This window comes from Ammospiza nelsoni, chromosome 5, assembly GCF_027579445.1.
Source record: "Ammospiza nelsoni isolate bAmmNel1 chromosome 5, bAmmNel1.pri, whole genome shotgun sequence".
NCBI lineage: Eukaryota > Metazoa > Chordata > Aves > Passeriformes > Passerellidae > Ammospiza > Ammospiza nelsoni.
The window spans coordinates 198,371-220,301 of record NC_080637.1 but is presented as its reverse complement, the minus strand read 5'-3'; the positions used below and the strand labels follow the sequence as shown (position 1 = coordinate 220,301).

At 60.2% G+C, this 21,931-nt stretch overlaps 2 protein-coding genes across 2 annotated transcripts; one reads left to right on the top strand and one right to left on the bottom strand.

Annotated features, from left to right (window-relative positions):
* The first annotated feature begins 886 nt into the window (after positions 1 to 886).
* Positions 887 to 15,864, top strand: CALU (calumenin). The gene is made up of 7 exons (XM_059472493.1): positions 887 to 955; positions 5,080 to 5,314; positions 9,877 to 10,070; positions 13,463 to 13,629; positions 13,716 to 13,776; positions 14,065 to 14,264; positions 14,524 to 15,864. Exons 2-7 carry the CDS (start codon positions 5,094 to 5,096, stop codon positions 14,626 to 14,628), a joined length of 948 nt encoding a protein of 315 aa, XP_059328476.1. The 5' UTR covers positions 887 to 955; positions 5,080 to 5,093; the 3' UTR covers positions 14,629 to 15,864.
* An 865-nt stretch (positions 15,865 to 16,729) lies between these two features.
* On the bottom strand, positions 16,730 to 19,365 carry OPN1SW (opsin 1, short wave sensitive). The gene is made up of 5 exons (XM_059471907.1): positions 19,023 to 19,365; positions 18,291 to 18,459; positions 17,975 to 18,140; positions 17,334 to 17,573; positions 16,730 to 16,852 (listed from the first exon to the last, which is right to left on the bottom strand). The coding sequence occupies exons 1-5, from the start codon at positions 19,363 to 19,365 to the stop codon at positions 16,730 to 16,732; spliced, it is 1,041 nt and encodes a 346-aa protein (XP_059327890.1).
* Positions 19,366 to 21,931: the final 2,566 nt, after the last annotated feature.

Below are 21,931 nucleotides of genomic sequence, written 5' to 3'. Positions count from 1 at the left end.
GATCTGACAGTGAGCAGGGCACTGACCAGGGGTGATCAGACAGTGATCAGACATGACCAGGGGTGATCAGACAGTGACCAGGCACTGACCAGGGGTGATCCGACAGTGAGCAGGCACTGATCAGACATGACCAGGGGTGATCAGACAGTGAGCAGGCACTGACCAGACATGACCAGGGGTGATCAGACAGTGAGCAGGGCACTGATCAGGCACTGACCAGGGGTGATCCGACAGTGAGCAGGGCACTGACCAGGGGTGATCAGACAGTGAGCAGGCACTGATCAGACATGACCAGGAGTGATCAGACAGTGAGCAGGGCACTGATCAGACATGACCAGGAGTGATCAGACAGTGAGCAGGCACTGACCAGGCACTGACCAGGAGTGATCCGACAGTGAGCAGGCACTGATCAGACATGACCAGGAGTGATCAGACAGTGAGCAGGCACTGACCAGGCACTGACCAGGGGTGATCAGACAGTAACCAAGCACTGATCAGACATGACCAGGGGCGCACACTCACACTCACACTCGCCCCCGCCGCCGCAGTCCCGCCTCGGCTTTCCCGCCTTTCCCGCACACGTGACTCTGCCGTTCCCGCGCGCGCGTGCGCAGTGCGGCGCGGGGAGCCCCGGTGGGCGGGGCCGGCGGCCGGCGCGCGCCTGAGGACGTGGCGCTTTCCAGCCAATCAGCGCCCCCGTCCCCGGCGGGGTGGGCGGGGCCGGAGGGAGCGAGGCCGGAGGAGGGCGCGAGAGGCGGGGTGCGGAGTGGGGGCGGGCAGAGGGGCGGAGTGGCGGCAGAAGAGACCAATCGGAACGCGCATCGGAGCGGAGGAGGAGGCGTGGCCCGTCCGTGATTGGTGGGCGGGGAGGGCGCGCGGGGGGCCGTGCGGCGTGGCGCGGCGCCGACTTCCGGTGCGCGGAGCGGCGGCGGCAGCGGCGGCGGCGGAGGGGACGGTGAGGGCCGGGAAGGGACCGGGATGGGCGCCGGGGCCGGGGCCGGGGCCTGGGGCCGGGGAAGCGGCGGGAGCAGCTCTGCGGGGCCGCTGCGGTGTGGCGGTAACGCGGCGGCGGCGGCAGCGCCGGGCCCGGTCTCCATGGGAACGGGCGGGAGCGGCGGCGCCGCCGCGTCCGCGTCTCCTGCGGCCCGTCCCGCTGCGCGGTGCCGTGACCAGACCCAGGGCGGGTGGGCTGAGCCGATCGGGACCGCCGGTCCCGGGGACGGAGCCCCGTCCGCATCTCGCGGCCAGGGCGGGACCGGCCCGCGGGAATCTATCGCCTGCCCCGGGCGTTATCCGTGGGGATAACGGGCTGTGGGACCCCCGGGACACCAGGATAGCGGGCTGCGGGACCCCCAGGAAAGGGGATGCGAGACCCCCGGGACACCGGGATAACGGGCCGTGGGACCCCCGGGACACCGGGACACTGGGCTGTGGCACCCCCGGTGCCGCCCCGCGCGGGGCTCTGGGCCCAGGAGGTGCCACCCCCGCCCCTGCTCCTCTCCCGCAGCTCTCGGTGCCCCCAGAACTCCGGGCCTGGTTTGGGGCAGGACCAGCCCGTTGTGGCTCCCGGTGTCTCCCCCACATCCGTCCCGAGGCTGGAGTTCCCCTCGCCCTCGCCGTGCCTGGGGTGGCACCCTGCGGTCCCAGTTAACTGTTCCTGCCTGCTCCAATGGGATCCAGCCCCTGAAAAGCCACAGCATGCTGATTCCCAAACCCTAACAAACTGTGTTGCCTGTGGGGGGGTTTTATAGGATCCTGCTGGCCTCCCACATGGGAAATGCGTGTCCAGAGGGGCTTCTTCCCATCAGCTTCCTCTAAATGGCACCACAGTCCCAAGCCCAGTGCGGGATCCTGAATTCCTCTGTCAGTATCCTAGCAAACTGGATAATGGGAATTCTGGGTTTTTCCATCAATATTTCAGCAAACCCACCTGAAACCCCGAGTTTCTCCATCAATATCCTTGCAGTCTCGAGGTCCTCCATCCGTATCCAGCCCTGCTGGAATCCCGAGTTCCTCCCCAGCTGAGGGTCTGGGCACCCATTCTGACCCCCACATGTTCCCCCCACTGGTTCCTGCTCCCCACTCCCTGCAGCCCACCCAGAGACCCTTTATCCATCAGGAAAGGGCCAAGGCCCCTTGTGAGGAGGGGGCTCTTCTTTCCCTCAGGCTGGGATCCCCACAGGGAGTGCAGGCCCATCCCTTGGTCAGCAGGAGCTGCTGGTGCCGCCAGGTTTTCCTGGAGAATTCTTTGTGGATAACTGTGGTTTGTGGGTTTGGGTGTCTCTGCGCACCTTTCCTGGCACTGCCCGGAGCTGGGATTGTCCCTCTCTGATCACTTCCAAGTGCCTGCAGGCTCTGTGTGGACACTGGCAGATAACAGCGGGCTCTTTGACCCGCTGCAGGTCACGCTGTGCTCCAGGCTGCATCTGCACGGGGCTGCGCAGGCCCTGGCTGCTGGGATGTGCCCAGGGGAGCAGGAGTCAGCTCCTGGGCATGGAAATACCCAGAGGGAGCTCCACATACACCTGGCACTGGTTTTCCCTCCTGGAAGCTGTCTCCTCCCCAGAAACACTAAAAAAGTGACTTTTACTCCTTGTAACCCAATTCCCCTCACCATGCCCCCTCCTCCCCTACTCCCAAGGAATCGAAGCTTGTGGATTTTCTGAATGGTCTGATAAATCCTCATTCAAAAACAGGAAGGAAAGGGCTTTTCCATGTCCTTCCCCCCATGTCCTGCCACCACTGCCTTGGTTTGATGTGAGACCAGTCCCAGGTTGCTCCTGGTCATTGCTGGGTCACTCCCAGGGCAGAACTCCTTGGTGTGAGTTCAGGTTAAAGGGGATTTTAAACCACAGACTTTAGGAGATAGGGAATGGCAATGCCTGGGTTTACATTTATGTTCAAGAGCTCTGGATGGGGGAGACCTGGATGTAAATTTAAAGGGCTAAGACAGGGAATATCTTGGGTTTAAATTTTTAGGTTAAAACAATAGGGGTAGGAATATATTGAATTCAATTTGCATTTAAGAGCTCTGGATGGGGAAGACCTGGATGTAAATTTAAAGGGGTAAGATGGGGAATATCTTGAGTTTAAATTCAGGCTAAAGTACTTGGGATGAGGAATATATTGAATTAAATTTGCATTTCAGAGCTCTGGATAATGACTATCTGGATTAAATTTAGAATGAAAGAGTTAAAACCCAGAGATATCTTGATTAAAATTTAAGGCTAAATACACCAGGATGATGGATACCTGGACTGAAATTTAAAGGGGTGAGGATGGGGAATACATTGAATTAAATTTGCATTTAAGAGCTCTGGATGGGGAAGACCTGGATATAAATTTAAAGGGGTAAGGATGGGGAATATCTTGGGTTTAAATTTAGAAATTTAAAGGGGTAAGGATGGGGAATATATTGAATTAAATTTGCATTTCAGAGCTCTGGATGATGACTATCTGATTAAATTTAGAATGAAAGAGTTAAAACCCAGAGATATCTTGATTAAAATTAAAGGCTGAATACACCTGGATGATGAATACCTGGACTGAAATTTAAAGAGATCAGGATGGGGAACACCTGGACCTAAGATGGGATCTGAGCTGGGATCTCAGTGACGAGCATGGGGAGCCCCTGAGTTCCTGCTGGGATCTGGAGGGATGAGCCCCTGGATCCCTGTGCCCTCCATGGAGGCCAGGCCCGTTTGGGTGGTTTGGCCAGGCAGGTCCCAGTGTGGGGATCGGGTCTGTGGGGAGGGGAGAGCTGGGGGTGTGTGCGCGTCCTTCATTCTCCATCTGCCTCCACTTGCTTCCCTCCTTCCCCCCTTTCCCCAGCCTGGATCCCTTCCCAGCCCAGCTGCCGCTCTGAGGGCTCTGGGATGGGGTCGGGAGCAGCTCTGGGAAACGGGACATGGCCCGCGTGCACGGGGCTGGAAATGCCCTGTGCCCGTAATCTGGGTTAATTAATCCCTGTGCCCCGATAAGCTGTGTTAATGAATGCCTGTGCCCTGATAATCCGTGTCAGTGAATCACTTTTGCCCAGATAACCCGTATCAGTTCATTACGGTGCCTTGATAATTAGGATCAGTTAATCAGTTTGACCTGAGAATATTCATCATTTTCCCCCATAATTTGCATTTATTAGTCATTTGTGCCCACACAAATCTGCACTAATTCTCCATTTTCCCAAATAACGTGCAGTAATTCCCCATTTTTTTCCCAGACAATCTGCATTAAATCATCATCTTTGCCCAGACAGTCCACATTTATCATTTCACCCAGATCATCTGGATTAATTAGTCATTTTTGCTCCCATAATCTGTATTATTATTAATCTGTTTTTTCCCCAATAACACACCCTAATCCCCATTTCTCCCCAGATAATTTGCCCTAATCCCCAATTTTTCCAAGATAACCGTCCCTAAACCCTATTCTTCCTAAACAACCCTTCCCATGGCAGTGTCCCTGTCCCAGTGTCCCTGTCCTGGTGTCCCTGTCCCATGGCGGTGTCTCTGTCCCATCATGGTGTCCTTGTCCCACAGCAGTGTCCCATGGTGGTGTCCCTGTCCCACAGCGATGTCCCTGTCCTGCGGTCCCTGTCCCGTGGCAGTGTCCTTGTCCCATCATGGTGTCCCTGTCCCGGTGTCCCCATCCCATAGCAGTGTCCCTGTGCCACCATGGTGTCCCTGTCCCCACGTCCCTGTCCCATGGTGGTGTTCCGGTCCCATCATGGCGTCCCTGTCCTGATCCCTGTCCCACGGCAGTGTCCCTGTCCCTGTGGTCCCTGTCCCACGTTGGTGTCCCTGTCGCACGCTGGTGTCCCTGTACCCCAGTCCCTGTCCCGCGTTGGTGTCCCTGTCCCACGCTGGTGTCCCTGTCGCACGCTGGTGTCCCTGTACCCCAGTCCCTGTTCCACATTAGTGTCCCTGTTCCACAATAGTGTCCCTGTCCCACATTATTGTCCCTGTCCCACATTAGCGTCCCTGTCCCACATTACTGTCCCAGTCCCTGTCCCACGTTGGTGTCCCTGTCCCACGTTATTGTCCCAGTCCCTGTCCCACGCTGGTGTCCGTGTCCCCGCAGGCAGCCCCGGCACGATGCGGTTCCCGCGGCTCCTGCTGTGCGTGGCCGTGTGGGCGCTGTGCGGCTCGGCCAAGCCCACGGAGCGCAAGGAGCGCGTGGTGCGCGAGGCGCCGCTCAGCGCCCGCGAGCACGACGACGCCCAGAGCTTCGACTACGACCACGACGCCTTCCTGGGCGCCGACGAGGCCAAGAGCTTCGACCAGCTCACCCCGGAGGAGAGCAAGGAGCGCCTGGGGTAAGGACAGCGTCGCGGCCCTGCCCGGAGCGGGAGGGCACGCACGGGCACGCTCCCCCTGCGGGAACTCCCCAAAAAGCCACCCGGAGCCATTTCTGTGCCCGGCATTCCCCAAACTCCAGAGCAGACAGGGGGCTATGCGCTGTGCTGTGCTCGCTCCCTGTTCTCTGGGTGCCTCTGCAGCCCCTGGGATCACTGGTGTTTCTCAGCTGGAGGTTGGTTGGCAGTTGGGAAAACTGAGCCTGTATGGAGATTCCCCATCCAGTGTCTCCACTGGGACTCCAGGATGGCCGTGCCTGCCCTGGGATCCGGCTGTTCCTCCCCAGGGATCCGGCCCGGGATGGTTCTGGGACCTGGCTGTTCCTCCCCTGGGATCCGGCTGTTCCTCCCCTGGGATCCGGCTGTGCCTGCCCTGGGATCCGGCTGTTCCTCCCTTGGGATCCGGCTGTTCCTCCCCTGGGATCCGGCCCGGGATGGTTCTGGGACCTGGCTGTTCCTCCCCAGGGATCCGGCCCGGGATGGTTCTGGGACCTGGCTGTTCCTCCCCAGGGATCCGGCCCGGGATGGTTCTGGGATCCGGCTGTTCCTCCCCTGGGATCTGGCCTGGGATGGTTCTGGGATCCGGCTGTTCCTCCCCTGGGATCCGGCCCGGGATGGTTCTGGGACCTGGCTGTTCCTCCCCAGGGATCCGGCCCGGGATGGTTCTGGGATCCGGCTGTTCCTCCCCTGGGATCTGGCCTGGGATGGTTCTGGGATCCGCCCGGGCCGGGTGCCCCCGCAGCAGCTGCTGCCGCAGTTGTTCTGGGGCTCGGGCTGGCTCAAACCTGGGGCCTGCAGCCTCCAGCAGGGTGGGGGGCACAGAGGCTCCCGGGGGAGCTCGGGACATTGTCAGGGTGCTGGGCTCCAGTCACCTTGGAACTGGGAGCCTTTGGCTGGGTTTTCATGGAATGGCTGGGTGGGAAGGGACCCCAGAGCCCCTCCAGTGCCACCATGGCAGGGACACCTCCCACTGTGCCAGGCTGCTCCAGCCCCAGTGCCCAGCCTGGCCTCGGGCACTGCCAGGGATCAGGGGCAGCCCCAGCTGCTCTGGGCACCCTGTGCCAGGGCCTGCCCGCCCTCCCAGGCAGGAGTTCCTTCCCAAGATTCCACCCGAATCTCTCCTTTTTCAGTCAGACTTGATTTTTTCAGCCAAGCATCCCAACGTTGCTCTGCTGCTGGAGCAGCACCTACCACAGCCCATAGTGGATTTTGGGATGTTTTTTGGAAATGGTGCTCCCTGATGGAAAAGAAAACTCAGCCACGTGTGGGTGCTGGGGACACCTCCAAAATGAGCCAGTTCCCACAGCGGGATGTGCAGGGCAGGGGCTGCCAGGTTCCATCCATCCCTATGGATTTTGCTGGCCTCTCCCAGCACTCCGTGAATTTCCTCCCTCCAGGGACAATTTAAACTGGAAAACCCCTTGATCCCTTGGAGCCAGGCCCTGGTCGCTCCATGAGTTCCAAAATACAGGATCCAGGAGGCGTTTTGCCTCCTTTTTTGCCTCCTGGCAGAGTCAGAGGGAGTGCCTCGATGCCCCTGGAGCAGCGTCAGAAGGGAGGGAAGCTGGGCCTCCCCCGGCCTCTGCCGATGCCAGGGCTGCGATCCCAGAGCCGTCACGCTCAATCCCATTGTTCTGCCGAGTTACCCAGAACGCCTTTCCACGGGGGATTTACTGCCCCGCACACAAACAGCCCAGGGCCGTCCCGAGCCCGGGGGCTCCGATAATCCCTTATCTCGGTGGGTTCCGTGAGCTCTGTGCTGCAGCAGGGGCCGCTTTTCCTGCGGGAGCTCCGCCTCGGCTCCCTCCCCTCCTGCCCTGGGGCCGCGGCTTGGGAGCGCTGCCCGGTGCCTGCCCCGGCCGGTCGGTGTGTCCGGGGCAGTGCCCGTTCCTTGGAGCGGGCAGTGGGGACAGTGGAGCGGGCAGTGGGAACGGCAAGCAGCTGCTGCCCGGTGCCTGCCCCGGCCGGTCGGTGTGTCCGGGGCAGTGCCCATCCCTTGGGCACCGGGGCAGGCAGTGGGAACGGCAAGCAGCTGCTGCCTGGTGCCTGCCCCGGTGTGTCCTGGAGCAGTGCCCGTCCCTGGCAGTGTGGGTCCCTTGGAGCGGGCAGTGGGGACGGGGAGCAGCTGCCGCCCGGTGCCTGCCCCGGTCTGTGTGTCCTGGAGCAGTGCTGGTCCCTTGGAGCGGGCAGTGGGAACGGGAACGGGACCAGGAGCGGGCAGTGGGAACGGGGAGCAGCTGCTGCCCTCCCCAACATCTGCTGCCTGCCCTTGCCGGGACAGGACGGGCCCTTGGCACGGTGCAAGGGTTTGGTGGCCGCTGCCCTGGGAAAGCAGCCGCGAGCAGCTGGTGCCAGCCGGGGTGGGGAGGAGGTTTGGGAGCTTCCTGAGCACTGGAGAGGGTTTGGCTTCCCTGGGAAGCTGTTCCCTGATTAACCCCTTAGAAACTGCCCTGGACAAACTGCCTGGCCATCAACCCCTGCCGGCTCTCGTCCTCCATTCCAGGGATTTTCCTCAATAAATCCCATGGATTGCCAGTGGTGTACCTTCTTGGGAGAGGGAAACACAGAATTTTTTTCCCTGAAATAGGAAGGATTTAACAGATTTATTTGTGGTTTATATATTTACATGGACAAATGTTTAATATCCATGTGATACTTTACATAATTCTATGCAGAATTTTATAATATTGACTGACTTGTTATATATTTACACAGAAAATTTTGAATATTTATGTGACATTTTGCATGTCTGTGTTTGATCAGAAATATTGGAAGGGACGCTTTGCACATTGATATATAAAATTCTGAAATATTTCTATAATATTTTACATATGTGTGCATAAATTTTGGCACTATTGCTGAGCTATTTTTTATATTTACATATTTATTTTATACGTTTCTCTTTAAAATCACTCAGGTCTCCAAGCCCTGCCCACTGCCCCCACTCTGGCCTCTCACTGTCAGAACTAAATTCCACATTTTCCCTTTGTTCATCCAGTCTCTCTCCAGCTTCTCATTGCCAGGAACATCCTTTGTGCCACAGAGGAGTTCCTGGTTTTCCTAGACCAAGGCAATTCTGAAACACGGAAACCTGGGTGTGAGCACGGGTGGCTCCAGTGCCCGGTTTTCCCTTTGCATCAATATTTTTGGAATTAATACTCCTAGCAGTGATCTAGAATTTTAAATTCCGTGTTTTCCACCTGTCTAAAATTCCTCAAATACCTGGGTTGGAGCTCAGGATTCCTGACCTGCTTTCCGTTAAACCTTCATGTTAGAGTTAAAAACCAGGATCCTGCTTCACCAGACAAAGGATTTTGGGAGTGTTATCGGTGATTTTCATCGGAGGAGCCCCAAACCTGCCCAGCACAGAGCGGGAGCGCTCAGGGAGCGCGCGCTGCTGCGGATCCAGCAGCCCCCACCCCCCGGCTCCATCTGCCCCCGGATCCCGCATTCCTGCCGGCCTTTCCTACAGCTGCTGCTAAAAATAACGGAGGCACGCGGCTCCGGGGGCTCCGGAGGCTCCGGGGCTGTGGCTCCGGTGTCTGCCCGCCCGGCACCGGGGCTGCTCCCGCTCCTCCGGCACAGCCAGACCTCCCCGAACCTCCCCGAACCTCCCCAAACTTCCCCAAACTTCCCCAAACCTCCCCAGGCCTCCCCAAACTTCCCCAAACCTCCCCAGGCCTCCCCAAACCTCCCCGAACCTCCTCAGACCTCCCCAAACCTCCCCAGGCCTCCCCAAACCTCCCCAGGCCTCCCCAAACCTCCCCAAACCTCCCCAGACCTCCCCGAACCTCCCCAGACCTCCCCAAAGCTCCCCAGACTTCCCGGGTTTAGCAGAAATGTGCATCCCTGCTCTTTGCCTGGCACCAGCAAGGCGGGAGGACATACAGATGGAGCTTTCCTAAGGTTTAACAGGGAAGGTTTCCCCTGAAACTCATAATTCCTGAAGGAACCACAACCTGAGTGGTTCGAGAGTGGTCATGCCGGTGATTTCCATGTCTGAGCCAGTGTTTTCTGTGTCCACAACAGAGTTTTGGCAGCTGACCTTGCTTTTCAGCAGCTAACACAAATGTTGGTTTTAACGATAAACTTTTCAAATGGTTGAATTTGCAAATTCCATAACCACCTTAAGCTTTCTCCTGGCATCACCAGGAGAGGCAGAGCTGATATTCCCATTTTTAATGTAAATATGGTCCGTACTCATCACCTGCACCGTCTTGGTCGAAGGATGCATGGATGGGTCTTTCCCAGGGGCTTAAAAGGAAGCTTTTCCCCAAAATTCAGAATTTCTGAAGAAACCAAAACCTGAATGGTCCAAAAGTGGCCAAGCCAGGGATTTCCATGTCTGAGCTGAAGTTTTGGCAGCTGAACCATATGTTGGTTTTAAAGATAAACTCTCCAAATGGTTGAATTCCCAAATTCTGTAATGACCTCAACTTGCCCCCTCTGCCCCTTCCCATTCCCTCCCTGCTAACCTCTCATTTTTTTAAAACTTTTGCTGCATTTCTCTGTGTTTCCCACAGGAAGATTGTAGGGAAGATAGACGAGGATGGAGATGGGTTTGTGACAGTGGAGGAGCTGAAGGCCTGGATCAAGTTTGCCCAAAAGCGCTGGATTTACGAGGATGTGGAGCGCCAGTGGAAGGGCCACGACCTCAACGAGGACGGGCTTGTGTCCTGGGAGGAGTACAAAAATGCCACCTATGGGTATATCCTGGGTAGGTCCTGGCCCTTGGCATGGCCCTGTCCTGGAGCCAGCAGCTGGGATGTCCTGCTCTGCTTTGGGGTGGGCTTGTGGCATAGTGGTCAGTGGGGCTCATGGAGTGATGGTGTCAGGGATTGGGATGGGCTCGTGGAGTGATGGTCAGTGGGTGATTATGGATCAGGATGGGCTTATGGAGTGATGGTCAGTGGGTGGTTATGGAGTGATGGTCAGTGGGTGGTCATGGGTCAGGATGGACTCATGGAGTGATGGTCAGTGGGGCTCATGGAGTGATGGTCAGCGGGTGGTCATGGGTCAGGATGGACTCATGGAGTGATGGTCAGTGGGTGGTTATGGAGTGATGGTCAGCGGGTGGTCAGGGATCAGGATGGGCTCATGGAGTGATGGTCAGTGGGATGGATGCAGATCCAGATGGGGTTGTGGTGGAGGGAGAGTTTGGGGCCTGGATTAGGGAGGCCCAGAGAAAGTTGTGGTTGAGAGTGTGCCGTGGTGCTGGGCTGGCGTTTGGCTGACCTGAGATGGATTTGTCCCCTGGGTAAGCACAGGAATATGATGTAGGATGTGGCCTTGGTGGACATGGGGCCAGCTGGAGCAGATGTCCCCACTATGTTACACTTAAAACCTCTAAAACTCTACAAATTGACCCCCTGGTGGCATTAGCAAAGAGAAATCCAAGGAAAAGAACCCAAAATACATGGAAATCTTCCCAACTGAAAGTTTACACACCCCACACCCTCCTTTTCCCCTCTGCAGCCACACTTGGGCATTATTAATGTCCCTGGTGACAAATGCAGCTCTGGGCTGAATCCAGGTGATTTTGGGATGAATGGCATGTGGGGAATGGAGGTTTCCAGCCCTTTGGAATTCCTGGCTTGTGGGGGAATTTGGGACCAGCAGGTGGAACCCACTGATCTGCAGCTGTGGAGCCACCTTGGTGTGTCCGTTGTGTCCCTACACCCCATAAACCACTAGCAGAGATTTCAGTTGCTTTCCCTTGTCCTGGGAGCAGTGTTAGACGCCAGAAGTCAGGGATTTTGGGACAGGTGGTGGGCCAGCAGAGAGGCATGGCCTCAGACATCCCTGGGAGTGAGGGAAGCAGCAGCTCTTTTGGGGTTAAAACCTAAAACCGTCAAGCCCTGTGCCAGCTCTGGCCTCCAGCACTGTAGGCTGGCCCGGGTGGAGAAGCTGCAGCTCTAGAGTGTTGAATCCACTCTAATTTCCTAAATATTGCCAAAAATAGTCAAACTGCTCAGCGGGATGTGCAGAGGGGGAGCCGCTGCACGGGAGGCTCATCCATCTCCCTTGGGATCGGGGAGGATCTGGATTTGCTGTGCTGGTGGCCAGGGAGGGCCCTGTGACACCCCTGGGCTGGGGCAGCACCTCCCAGAGCTCCCTTTGCCGTGGGTTTCTGGGCTAATCTGCCTGTGTGGATCCAGCCTGGAAGGGGCAGAGAGGTCCTGGGAAGGGCTGAGCACTGTTTGAGGGGTCTGGGGTGGCCTTTCGGACCTGCAGGTGTTGGACAGGGAGAAGCGTGAGCATTCATGAGGAGAAGCCGTGACGAGAGAGCCCTGCATGGACAGAGCCCCGTGATGAGCTGGAGGAGCAGATCCCCGCAGTCTGGCAGGGTGTGGGGGTGCCCAGCCCCCAGCACGGCCAGTTCCAGGGCTGGAGCAGCCCTGGAGCCCCGTGCAGCCTCCGCGCCTGCTGCTCCCACATACTTGTGTCCTTACGGAGCGCCGGGAGGATCCTGCTCACGCTCTGGCTCCGGCTCCTCTCGGCAGCAATGATTTTCCACAGCTCCTTGCTGCTCAAATGTTCCCCTCCCTGGCCAGAGTGGGGCTGGAATGCCTCTGGAAGTGCCTCCTCAGTGTTGACCCCTGCCAAGGGATGCGTGGGGCCAGGCATTGCCCTCGGCTGCTCTGGAGGGTCCAGAATGTGGTGTTTTGTCAGCAAAACGAGGTGCCGGGAGTGGTTTTATTAATTAATTAATTGCACACCAGGATGAGTCACTGGGTGGCCCCCAGAAGTGTCACGGAGCAGTGTGGGGTTCTGCTGGGGGGAGTCCTGGGAAGCAGGGAATATCAAGTGATAAATGTCCAACAGCTTAGCATCTGAGACTGGAAATTCCTTTGAAACTCCCTTCAAAATCAGAATATCATCATTATCACCACTCCTGTTTTTGTTAATTCCTCAATCCCGTGGTGGGATCCAAAACCAGAACACAAGATGTTGGGTTGAGTTTGTGGCTTTGCTGCCATACTCTGAGCAAAACCCTCTGGCTCTGTCTGCTTCCGCTCCCTCTGCTTCCCCAAACCTCTCCCAGTCTGGGGACCAAGGCAGGCAGTAACTTCGGGGGCTTTGGGGGGGTTTAACCCTTTTAAACCCATCTGCCCCCCCACCACTCCCCCATCAAACCCATTAATTAGCCCAACAGCAATTAAGGAATTGTCTGTTAATGGCGCTGGTCCTGAAAGTTTCCTTGTTTGGGGCTATGCTGCTTCTCAAGGCAAAACATTGGGAACAGAATGGGGAATTTGGGGTTCATTCTGCACCCAGAGCTGCCTTAAAGTCAAAATCTTTGGCTATTTAATGGATGCTCCAGAGTTCCTTGAATCCTGAGCCCCTTAATCCAGGGCTCCCCAAAGCGTGCCTTTTGTCCCAGGTAACAGAGCAGGGGCACAGGGGCTTTGGGACCTTGTTAGATGGGGTCTGGCTCTGGTTGAAGTTCAGCAGAGTGTGGCAGTGTCCCCCAGGGTCCACGTTCTCCAGGGCTGCTGGACACTGCTGTGTCCATAAGTCCTGTCCTGCTGCTGGCAGGGCTGTGCCAAGTGGCCACGCGTGCCCCACGGTCCCACCCGGCCGCTGCCTGCTGGCCCTGCCACTGCCAGCAGCCAGCGAGATCCCCTTACACATTCTCCTCCCAAAATAGCTCCCGTTGAGCCTCTGGCTGAGCCGGCCAAAGCCCCCAGGGCCTGTCTTTTGGGGCCTCTCCCTGGGAATGTCATGGGCCCAGGGTTCCACAGTGGGCACGGCAGAGAAGGGCTGGCTGCGATTGAGCTTTGCTGGCAAAGCGTCAGGAGGTTAAGCTGAGAGGAAGTTGGGTTGAGTTTGAGGCTGGGTGGAGGATGTTGAGGTTGCATTGAGGAAGCTGAGGATGAGAAGGTTATGTTCAGGAGGTTGAATGGGGGAGCTTGAGGTTGGGTTGAGGTTGGGCTGAGGAGATCTAAGTTGTCTTGAGGTTGAAGTTGAGAGGAAGCTGAGGTTCGGTAGGGGAGGTTGAGGTTGAACTGAGGTTGAACTGAGACTGTTGAGCGGGTTGAGGCTGTGTTGGTGGTTACGGGTGCTCGCCCTGCCCAAACTGACCCGGGTGCTCTCTGCTCCCCTCAGACGATCCGGACCCTGACGATGGCTTCAACTACAAGCAGATGATGGTGCGGGACGAGCGGCGCTTCAAGATGGCCGACAAGGACGGGGACCTGGCTGCCACCAAGGAGGAGTTCACGGCCTTCCTGCACCCTGAGGAGTACGACTACATGAAGGACATTGTCGTGCAGGTGGGGCCAGCGCAGAGGCGCTTTGGGGTTGGCACTGAGGGGCAGGAATTGCCTTGGGCCCGGCTCACGCTGGCACCTTCTTGCAGGAGACCATGGAGGACATTGACAAGAACGGCGATGGTTTCATTGACCTGGAGGAGTACATTGGTGAGACACTGGTGCTGCTGCTCCATGTCCTGTCCATGTCCCCTCAGTGTCCCTGTCCCCTGGGAGCCACTGCCACCGTGTCCTTCCCAGTCCTCCCCCTCACAGAATGTTCTTCTCTCTCTCAACTTCCACCCGCCCCTAGGCCTCCACCGAGGATTTTCGGGTGAAATCATCACCCAGGTGGTGCTTTGGGGTTTTGGGGATGGATTTAGGGAACTCAAGGCTTTGTGTCAGTCCTTGGGGTGGGGACGGGGCCGTGGGGCTGATGCTGATCCTGATGTCCCCCAGGTGACATGTACAGCCAGGACGGTGATGCTGATGAGCCTGAGTGGGTGAAGACGGAGCGGGAGCAGTTTGTGGAGTTCCGGGACAAGAACCGGGACGGGAAGATGGACAAGGAGGAGACTAAGGATTGGATCCTGCCCTCGGACTACGACCACGCCGAGGCTGAGGCCCGGCACCTCGTCTACGAGTCCGACCAGGACAAGGTGGGCCAGCAGCTCTGGGGGGATTTGGGGAGCAGGAGGAGTGGGGAGACAGCGGGACAGGGAAATAGCGGGATGGGGACACAGCGGGATGGGAAGAGTGGGGAGATAGCGGGATGGGGAGACGGTGGGACGGGGAAGTGGTGGGACGGGGAGATAGCGGGATGAGAGGAGTGGGAAGACAGCGGGACGGGGAACTAGCGGGATGGGGAGATGGGGCATAACGGCATGGGGACATAGCGGGACGTGGCGTTCCCTGCAGGACGGGAAGCTGACGCGGGAGGAGATCGTGGACAAGTCAGACCTGTTCGTGGGCAGCCAGGCCACGGACTTCGGGGAGGCGCTGGTGCGGCACGACGAGTTTTAGGCTCGAGCCGGCAGCGCTCGTGGGCTCCGTCCCTGGCCGAGGCCGCTGCTCCACGGAGAAACCCCATCCCGGCTCCCGGGGACGGGGTCGGGAAAGCCACACTCCCCCGGCACCTGGGGCTCGTCTCGGTGTGGGTTTTCCCCGGATTTTAACGACTTTTGGGTTATTTTTGTATGTTTTGGTTTTACCACGTGTGGGAAGAGCTCCCCTGGCGCGGGGGCAGCGACAGGGCTGCCCGGGGCTGTGGGGCCCGGGGGGCCTGGGGGGACTGGGGAATTCACAGAGGGATTGCGATTGGAATTGCAGTTGGAATAAAAGTTAGAATTGGAATTGGAATTAAAGTTGAAATTGGAATTAAAATTGGAATTTGAATTGGGCTGAAATTTGAATTAAAAATGGAATTGGAATTAAACATTGAAATCAAAGTTAAAAATGGAAATTGAAATGGAATTGGAACCAAATAAGTGAAATCGTATTAAGTGGAAACAGTGATGTGAAATTGGAATGAAAAGTGAACATTGAAAACCCCAAAGCCGTCAGAGCAGCCGCAGGGCCCAGGGGGTGACCTGGAGGTGACCCCAGGGAGGTTGGACCCTCCTCCCCTGTCGCTGCCCCCTGGGATCTGGGCGAGACCCCTCCCCCAGCCCCGCTCCAAGTGCCTTGAATCCCCCAGACCCCTGGGGGAGGGCCTCATCCCACCCCGCTCTGGGACAATGCCCCAGGTTTTCTCTCTTTGTTGTTTGTCCCCCTGCAGCCACCAGAGCTGCGTGGAATCGGGCCCGGCCATCTCCAAATCCCCAGGTTTTCCCTTAAATCCTTTCCCAAAGGTTTCCAAGGGCTGACTGGATCCTCCCATCTCCTCCTCCTCTTTCTACTCCTCCTTTTCCTCCCCTCCCTAAATCCAGTGCAAGTGGGTCGGGAATAAGGCCCCATGCAGGGCTTGGGAATCTGGGGATGCTGGGGGGGATCTGGGAATGTCAGGGTTCGTTTGGGACACCAGGGATGATTTGGGACAGCAGAAGAGATTTTTGGAAAGCCTCTGGTGCAGCCACCCAGCCCTGCAGCAGCCCCTCTCCTGACGTCCCCTGGCTCCCAGCCGCGAGGATTTGGGACAACTCCAAACACGGATTTTCCGCCTCCTCCGGGTTTTCTCCTCGGGCTGATTGAAGGGATCCGGATCGGTTGGAACTCAATAAAGGTGTTCACCCCCCGATGGGCCGAGGGGGACGGACCCCAGTTCCCTGTGTCCCCCTGAACCGGGGTCTGGGGAAGCCCCCTTGGGCTGAGCCCGGAGGGTTCGGGGAGGGGGGGAACTGCTGGGGTTGTGGGGACGCACGAGGCCTGTGGGAGTTCTGCCCCTGGCGCCTGGGGGGCTCAGCCCCACAGAGGGAATCCAGCCCCTTGGATGGGGGGGCTCAGTCCCACCCTCACCCCACACAGGGGGGGCCCAGCCCCATTGATGGGGGCCCTTGGGTCCCACCCCAGCCCCACAGATGGAGATGGGTGGCACCATCCCACCTCCCTGCCCTCCCTGTGTGTGAGTGGGACAGGGGAGCAGGGTCCCACCATGGCACCACCGTGGAGCACAGCCACCTTCGGGACCCATCCTGCCCCACCGCGGGGCACAGTTTCCCCTGGGACCCACCCTCTGTCCCTGCCATGGGGCACAGCCACTCCCAGGACCTGTCCCACCCAGCCATGGGGCACAGCCACCCCCGAGACCCCCATCCCACCCAGCCATGGGGCACAGCTCCACCAAGGCCTCCATCCCATCCCATCCCACCATGCGGCACAGCCAGCCCCAGCCACCCCATTGCCACCCTGCTGTGGGGCACGGTGCCCCTGGGTGCCCTGTCCCACAGTCCCAGGTGCTCAGGGGGTCTCTGGGTGCCCGTGCCGTGGGTGCCCCGTCCCACAGTCCCAGGTGCTCAGGGGTCCCCGTTGCGCTCAGACCGCGGCCATGGTTTATTGTCCCACCCGCGCTACATCCTAGGCTGGCCGGGGCCCCCGGCCCCCACGGCAGAGTCAGCCCCCTGGGGGGCAGCTGGGGGCAGCTGGGGGCAGCCGGGGGTCCCGGGGGCTGGGGCGGTGCCGGAGCCCCTCAGCTGGGGCCGACCTGGCTGGAGGACACGGAGGAGACCTCGGTGCGCTGGGCCGAGCTGGACACGTCGGAGTCGTCTGACATGGGCCGCCCGCACACCGTCTCCATGATGCAGGCGCGGAACTGCGGGCACACGGGTGACACGCGGTCACAGGACGGGGGGACAGCTCAGCCTGGGGGTCCCACCGCTCCTGTGTCCGGCCCTGGCACTGTCCTCACACCCTCAGGTGCCACACTGGCCCCATCTCCTGTCCCTGGGGTCACGGTACCCCCAGCCGTGCAAGTGTTCCTGGATGCGCCATCCCGCCATCCCCAGGTGTCCCTGGTCCCCCAATGTCCTCGGGCACCCCTGCATGTCCCCGCTGCCCCAATGTCCTGGGGTGTCCCCATCTTCTCTGTGTCCCCCTTGCCAATGTCGTCCCCTTATCCGAGTGTCCTGAGGCGTCCCCTCACACGGGTATTCATCCCTGGGTGTTCCCCGTGCTGGGGTCTCCCTGAGTGTCCCAGGTCCTCAGATATCCTTGGGCAGCCCTGGATGCCCCCATCACCAGGTGTCCCTGGGTGTCCCCTCCCCGTGTCTCTGTCGCGGTGTGGCTGGAGTCACCTGTTTGTTCATGAAGCAGTAGATGATGGGGTTGTAGACGCAGGAGCTCTTGGAGAAGAAGGCAGGGATGGTGACGAGGCGCAGGTCGATGCCGTGCTCGCGGTTGTTCACCATGTACATGGCCAGCGCCGCGTAGGGCACGTAGCACATGCAGAAGGAGCCCACCATGACCACGACCATGCGCGACACCTCCCGCTCCGCCTTCTGCGTCGTGGCCGACTCCTGCTGCTGTGCCGCCACCTGCCCGGGGACAGGGACGCCTCGGGCCTGCCCGGGCTGCCAGACCCCCGCCCGGCCCCTGTGCAGCCCCCTGGCCCCTGCCCATCCTCCTGCCTGTGCTCCTGCCCAGCCTTCTGTCCAAGGAACCTCCCCTGCCTTCATCCCTCCAGTCACCTCTCCCTCCCTCTTGCTCCCCATCCTGCCCTCCCTCCCTGCTCACAGTCAATTCTCCATCTCTCCATCCCTGTTCTCTCCCTCCCTCCCTCCCTCCCTCCCTCCCTCCCTCCCTCCCTCCCTCCCTCCCTCGTGTCCTCCAGCCCCTCTCCCCTCTCCATCCCTCGCTCTCAGCCCCAGGTGTGCCTGACCCCAGCGCCCTCCGTGTCCCCAGTGCCCCCCATGTCCCCTGTGCCCCCAGGACTCACGGCCCGCAGGGCGCTGAGCAGCTGGGAGTAGGAGAAGATGATGAGGGAGAGGGGGACGATGAAGCAGAAGATGAAGAGGAACCAGGTGTAGTACTCGCTCTTGTACTTGGTGCCCACGGTGTACCAGTCAGGGCCGCAGGAGCACTGCAGCCCCTCGGGGATGTACCTGCAGACCTGTGCTCAGCCCCGGCTCTGCACCGTGGGGCACACCCCGTGCCCCACAGCGCCCCATGGCACTTCAGACACCTCAGGCACTCACCTGGCACCCCCACGGCTCCCCACCACCCCCCACCTGCCCCCCTGCCCCGTGTCCCACCTGCTCCAGCCGAAGAAGGGCGGGATGGCGACGCCGACACCGATGATCCAGGTGGCCGCCACCACCAGCAGCGCGTGGCGCGAGTTGAAGCGGAAGTTGCCGAAGGGTTTGCAGATGACGATGTAGCGCTCGAAGGCCAGGAAGGCCAAGGACCACCCTGTCACCAGCCCTGGGGGAGCAGGGCCACCAGGGCAAGGGGTCACCGCAATTCCCATAGCCCCCCAGGTCACCCCAAGTCCTACAGCCCCAGCAGAATGTGGTGATCACCCCTCCCTTCAGGCCTCAGTGGTGACCCCAGCTCCTCCGGCCACAGCAGATCACAGGGCTCAACCCTACCCATGGCCCTTACCCATTCTGCCACCTTCAGATCACAACGATCACCCCAACTTCCCCAGCCCCAGAGGAACATGATGGGCACCTCCAGCTCCACCAGACCGCAGTGGTCACCCCGACTCCTATGGTCCCACCAGCCTACAGTGGTCAGCTCCTAAAGGTCCAGAAGGTCCCCCCAATGCCTGCACCCCTGCAGCTTGTGGTGGTCACCGCAACTCCTAAAGCCTTAGCAGAATGTGGTGGTCAAAGATACCCTGAGCCCTACCAGACCACGGTGGTCACCCCAAGTCCCTCAGCCCCTGCTGGAGATCACTGTGGCCCCTCTGGCTGCAGTAGCCCCAGTGGTCACTCCATCATCTCCGGCCGCAGCAGCCTGAGTGCCCCAGGGTCCCCTCGTACCTCCGGTGGCTCCTGCAAAGCCCTCAAAGGCACACATGTGCTTCCCGAAGACAAAGTATCCCTGGGAGCTGGCCACGAAGACGGTGAAGATGCAGAAGACGCAGCACATGAGGCCGCTGACGGAGATGTTCACCAGGATGTAGTTGAGCGGCTGCCGCAACTTCTTGTACTTGATGGTGACGATGAGGACGATGGCGTTCAGGGGCGTGCCCGCCACGAACACCAGCCCCATGAAGATGGTCTGCAGGTAGAAAGCCCACATGGGCGCGATGTGGTACTGGGGGCCATCCCAGGGCCCCACCGACGACTGGTTCTTGAACAGGTAGAACTCTTCCTCGTCCATGGCGGTGGTGCCGGGGGGGGGGGCGCCCACCCCCCTGATATACCCTGCGCCCCCAAAGCCGCTTAGGGGGGATCAGGGCTCAGCCCGGCCAAACTTGGGGATTAGGGTGGGCTAAACCGGGCTCAGCCCCTAATCGGCGCCCTGAGCCGGCTCGAGCCGATTGCCGGTGCTCTGGGGGATTTGGGGGGCACGAGGGCTCTCCCCAACAGCTGGGTATGGGGAGGGGTCTCCAAGCTTGGTCCTGCTCCTCCTGGGGTGTTCAGGTGTTCCCAAGCCCGAGTCTTGGTCCCACCACAACGGCCAGAGGTCCCCGGCCTTAGTCCTGATGCCATCAGGGTCCTCCTCAGTGTGCCTCAGGGGTCCCCAGGCTCTGTCCTGGTCACCCCCAGCATGGCCAGGTGTCCCAGGGGTCCCCAGGTGTCCCCAGGGGTCCCCAGCCTTGATCCCACTCCCTCAGGATGGCCCAGCCCTGGTTGCCTTGGGGAGAGCTCAGGGTTTCCCTCGTGAGCCCCCCACCCGCTGCCCCCCACCCCACACCCCAGGGTGCCCCCCAAGTGTCTGCCCCCCCCCCCAAAGCAATTGTCCCCAGTTCTGGGCTTGGGGGATCCCTGTGCTGGGGGGACCCCAGGTGAGGTGGGGGCAGTCTGGGGGTATCAAGGGGTGGGGGGAAGCCTGGGGGGCACTGCTGGAGGTGTGGGGGGGGGTGTCTGAGGGGGGGTGTTCATTTTGGGGGGCAGTGCCGGGGGTCACTGATGGGGAGGGGAGGGGTCACTTTGGGGGTGCGCTGCTGGGACTCAGTCCCAAAGACTCCCAGCGTTTCCTGCCCTCCCTCCCCCTGTGTCCGTCCCCAGGCCGTGGCACCCCCGGGGAACAGGAAGGATGAGCAGAAGCTGCTTAGGGGGGGATTACGGGGCCCCCCCGGGCTGGGGCGCCTATAAAGGCCGGAGCAGGGACCTCACTGTGGCACCGGGGACCCTCAGGGACGGGGGAGCTCGGTCAGGGCAGGGGGACACGTCCAGGGGGTGCTGTGCCCACCCTGGGGGTGCCCTGGGGGTCTGTCCAGCTCTGGGGCAGAGATGGGGCTGGGGGGCTCAGGGACGGGCCAGGGAGGGGTCCAGGGGAGGAACATGGGGATGGCGTGGGCTGAACCCCCAGCCCATGTTCTGCTGGGCTGTACTGGATCATGTTGGCCTGTACTGTACTGGTTTGTACTGGGCTCTACAGCTTTGTACTGGGCTGTACTGCACTGTATTGTGCCACGGGATTGTACTGTGTCCTATGGGGTTGGTACTGGGTCTGGTTATGCTGTACTAGGCTGTGCTGGGCTCAACAGGGCCATACTGAGCTGTACTGGACCGTACTGGGCCGTACTGGGCTGTACTGGGTCAGGTCAGCTCTGCGGGTGTGTACTGGGCCGTACTGGGCTGTACTGGGCCGTACTGGGCTGTACTGGGTCAGGTGAGCTCTGCGGGTGCTGTACTGGGCCATACTGGGCTGTACTGGGCCATACTGGGCTGTACTGGGCCGTACTGGGCTGTACTGGGACAGGTCAGCTCTGCTGGTGCTGTACTGGGCTGTACTGGGCTGTACTGGGTAGGGTCAGCTCTGCGGGTGTGTACTGGGCATCCCCATGGAGGGGCACCCCCAAAAGGGTGCCACAGGGTGGGGACGCAGGGGACAGACACCCCACAGAGGGCCCCCCTGTCCCTCCCCGTCCCTCCCCATGTCCCCTGTGGGGCTGCGGTCACTGGGGCTGGGGGTGACACAGCACAGGGCCTGGGGGGCCACGGCAGAGGGAGGGCACGATGGCAACAGCCAGGCTTGGCAGGGGCTGCCCTGGGAGCTTTGGGGTGCCCATCCCTGGAGGTGTCCCAGGCACTCCTGGAGGTGGCACTCAGGGCTCTGGGACAAGGTGGGCACTGGGCACAGCTGGGGCTCCATGGGCTGGGAGGGCTTTTCCAGCCCCAGGGATCCTGGGGCTCTGTGGGTCTGTGGGTCTGGGGTGGGGGCCCCGGAGTGGGGAAGGGGCTCGGGGGTGCTGCCGAGCAGGAGGAGGTGCTGGGTGTGGAGCTCTGGGGCTGCAGCGCCGGCACTGCCAGCCCTGCCGGGACCCCCGGCACCCACCAGGGCCCAGTGCCAACCCACCAGTGCCCACTGGTACTGGCAGCACCCACCGATACTGGGAGCACCCACTGGTACTGGGAGCACGCACCGGGTATTTCGGGTGATGATGTGTGGGGCTGCCCCCCCATTGTGTGCCCCCCCCCGGGTATTTCGGGTGATGATGTGTTGGGGTGCCCCCCCCATTGTGTGCCCCCCCCCCGGGTATTTCGGGTGATGATGTGTTGGGGTGCCCCCCCCATTGTGTGCCCCCCCCCCGGGGATTTCGGGTGATGATGTGTTGGGGTGCCCCCCCCATTGTGTGCCCCCCCCCCGGGTATTTCGGGTGATGATGTGTGGGGCTGCCCCCCCCGCGCCCCCCCGGGTATTTCGGGTGCCGCTGCGTGGCTCTGACTCGGCAGGTTATTTTTAGGTGTTGGCGCAGGCGCCGCCGCGTCACCCCCCC

What these genes read in the sequence shown, in the direction of transcription:
- CALU (XM_059472493.1), top strand. Translation starts at nt 5,094, where the DNA reads ATGCGGTTCCCGCGGCTCCTGCTGTGCGTGGCCGTGTGGGCGCTGTGC. An exon ending in TGAAGGACATTGTCGTGCAG is followed by an intron (nt 13,630 to 13,715) that starts GTGGGGCCAGCG and finishes ACCTTCTTGCAG; the next exon opens with GAGACCATGGAGGACATTGA. An exon ending in TGACCTGGAGGAGTACATTG is followed by an intron (nt 13,777 to 14,064) that starts GTGAGACACTGG and finishes GATGTCCCCCAG; the next exon opens with GTGACATGTACAGCCAGGAC.
- OPN1SW (XM_059471907.1), bottom strand. Translation starts at nt 19,365, where the DNA reads ATGGACGAGGAAGAGTTCTACCTGTTCAAGAACCAGTCGTCGGTGGGG. An exon ending in CTTTGCAGGAGCCACCGGAG is followed by an intron (nt 18,460 to 19,022) that starts GTACGAGGGGAC and finishes CTGCTCCCCCAG; the next exon opens with GGCTGGTGACAGGGTGGTCC. An exon ending in ACTGCTTCATGAACAAACAG is followed by an intron (nt 16,853 to 17,333) that starts GTGACTCCAGCC and finishes GTGTGCCCGCAG; the next exon opens with TTCCGCGCCTGCATCATGGA.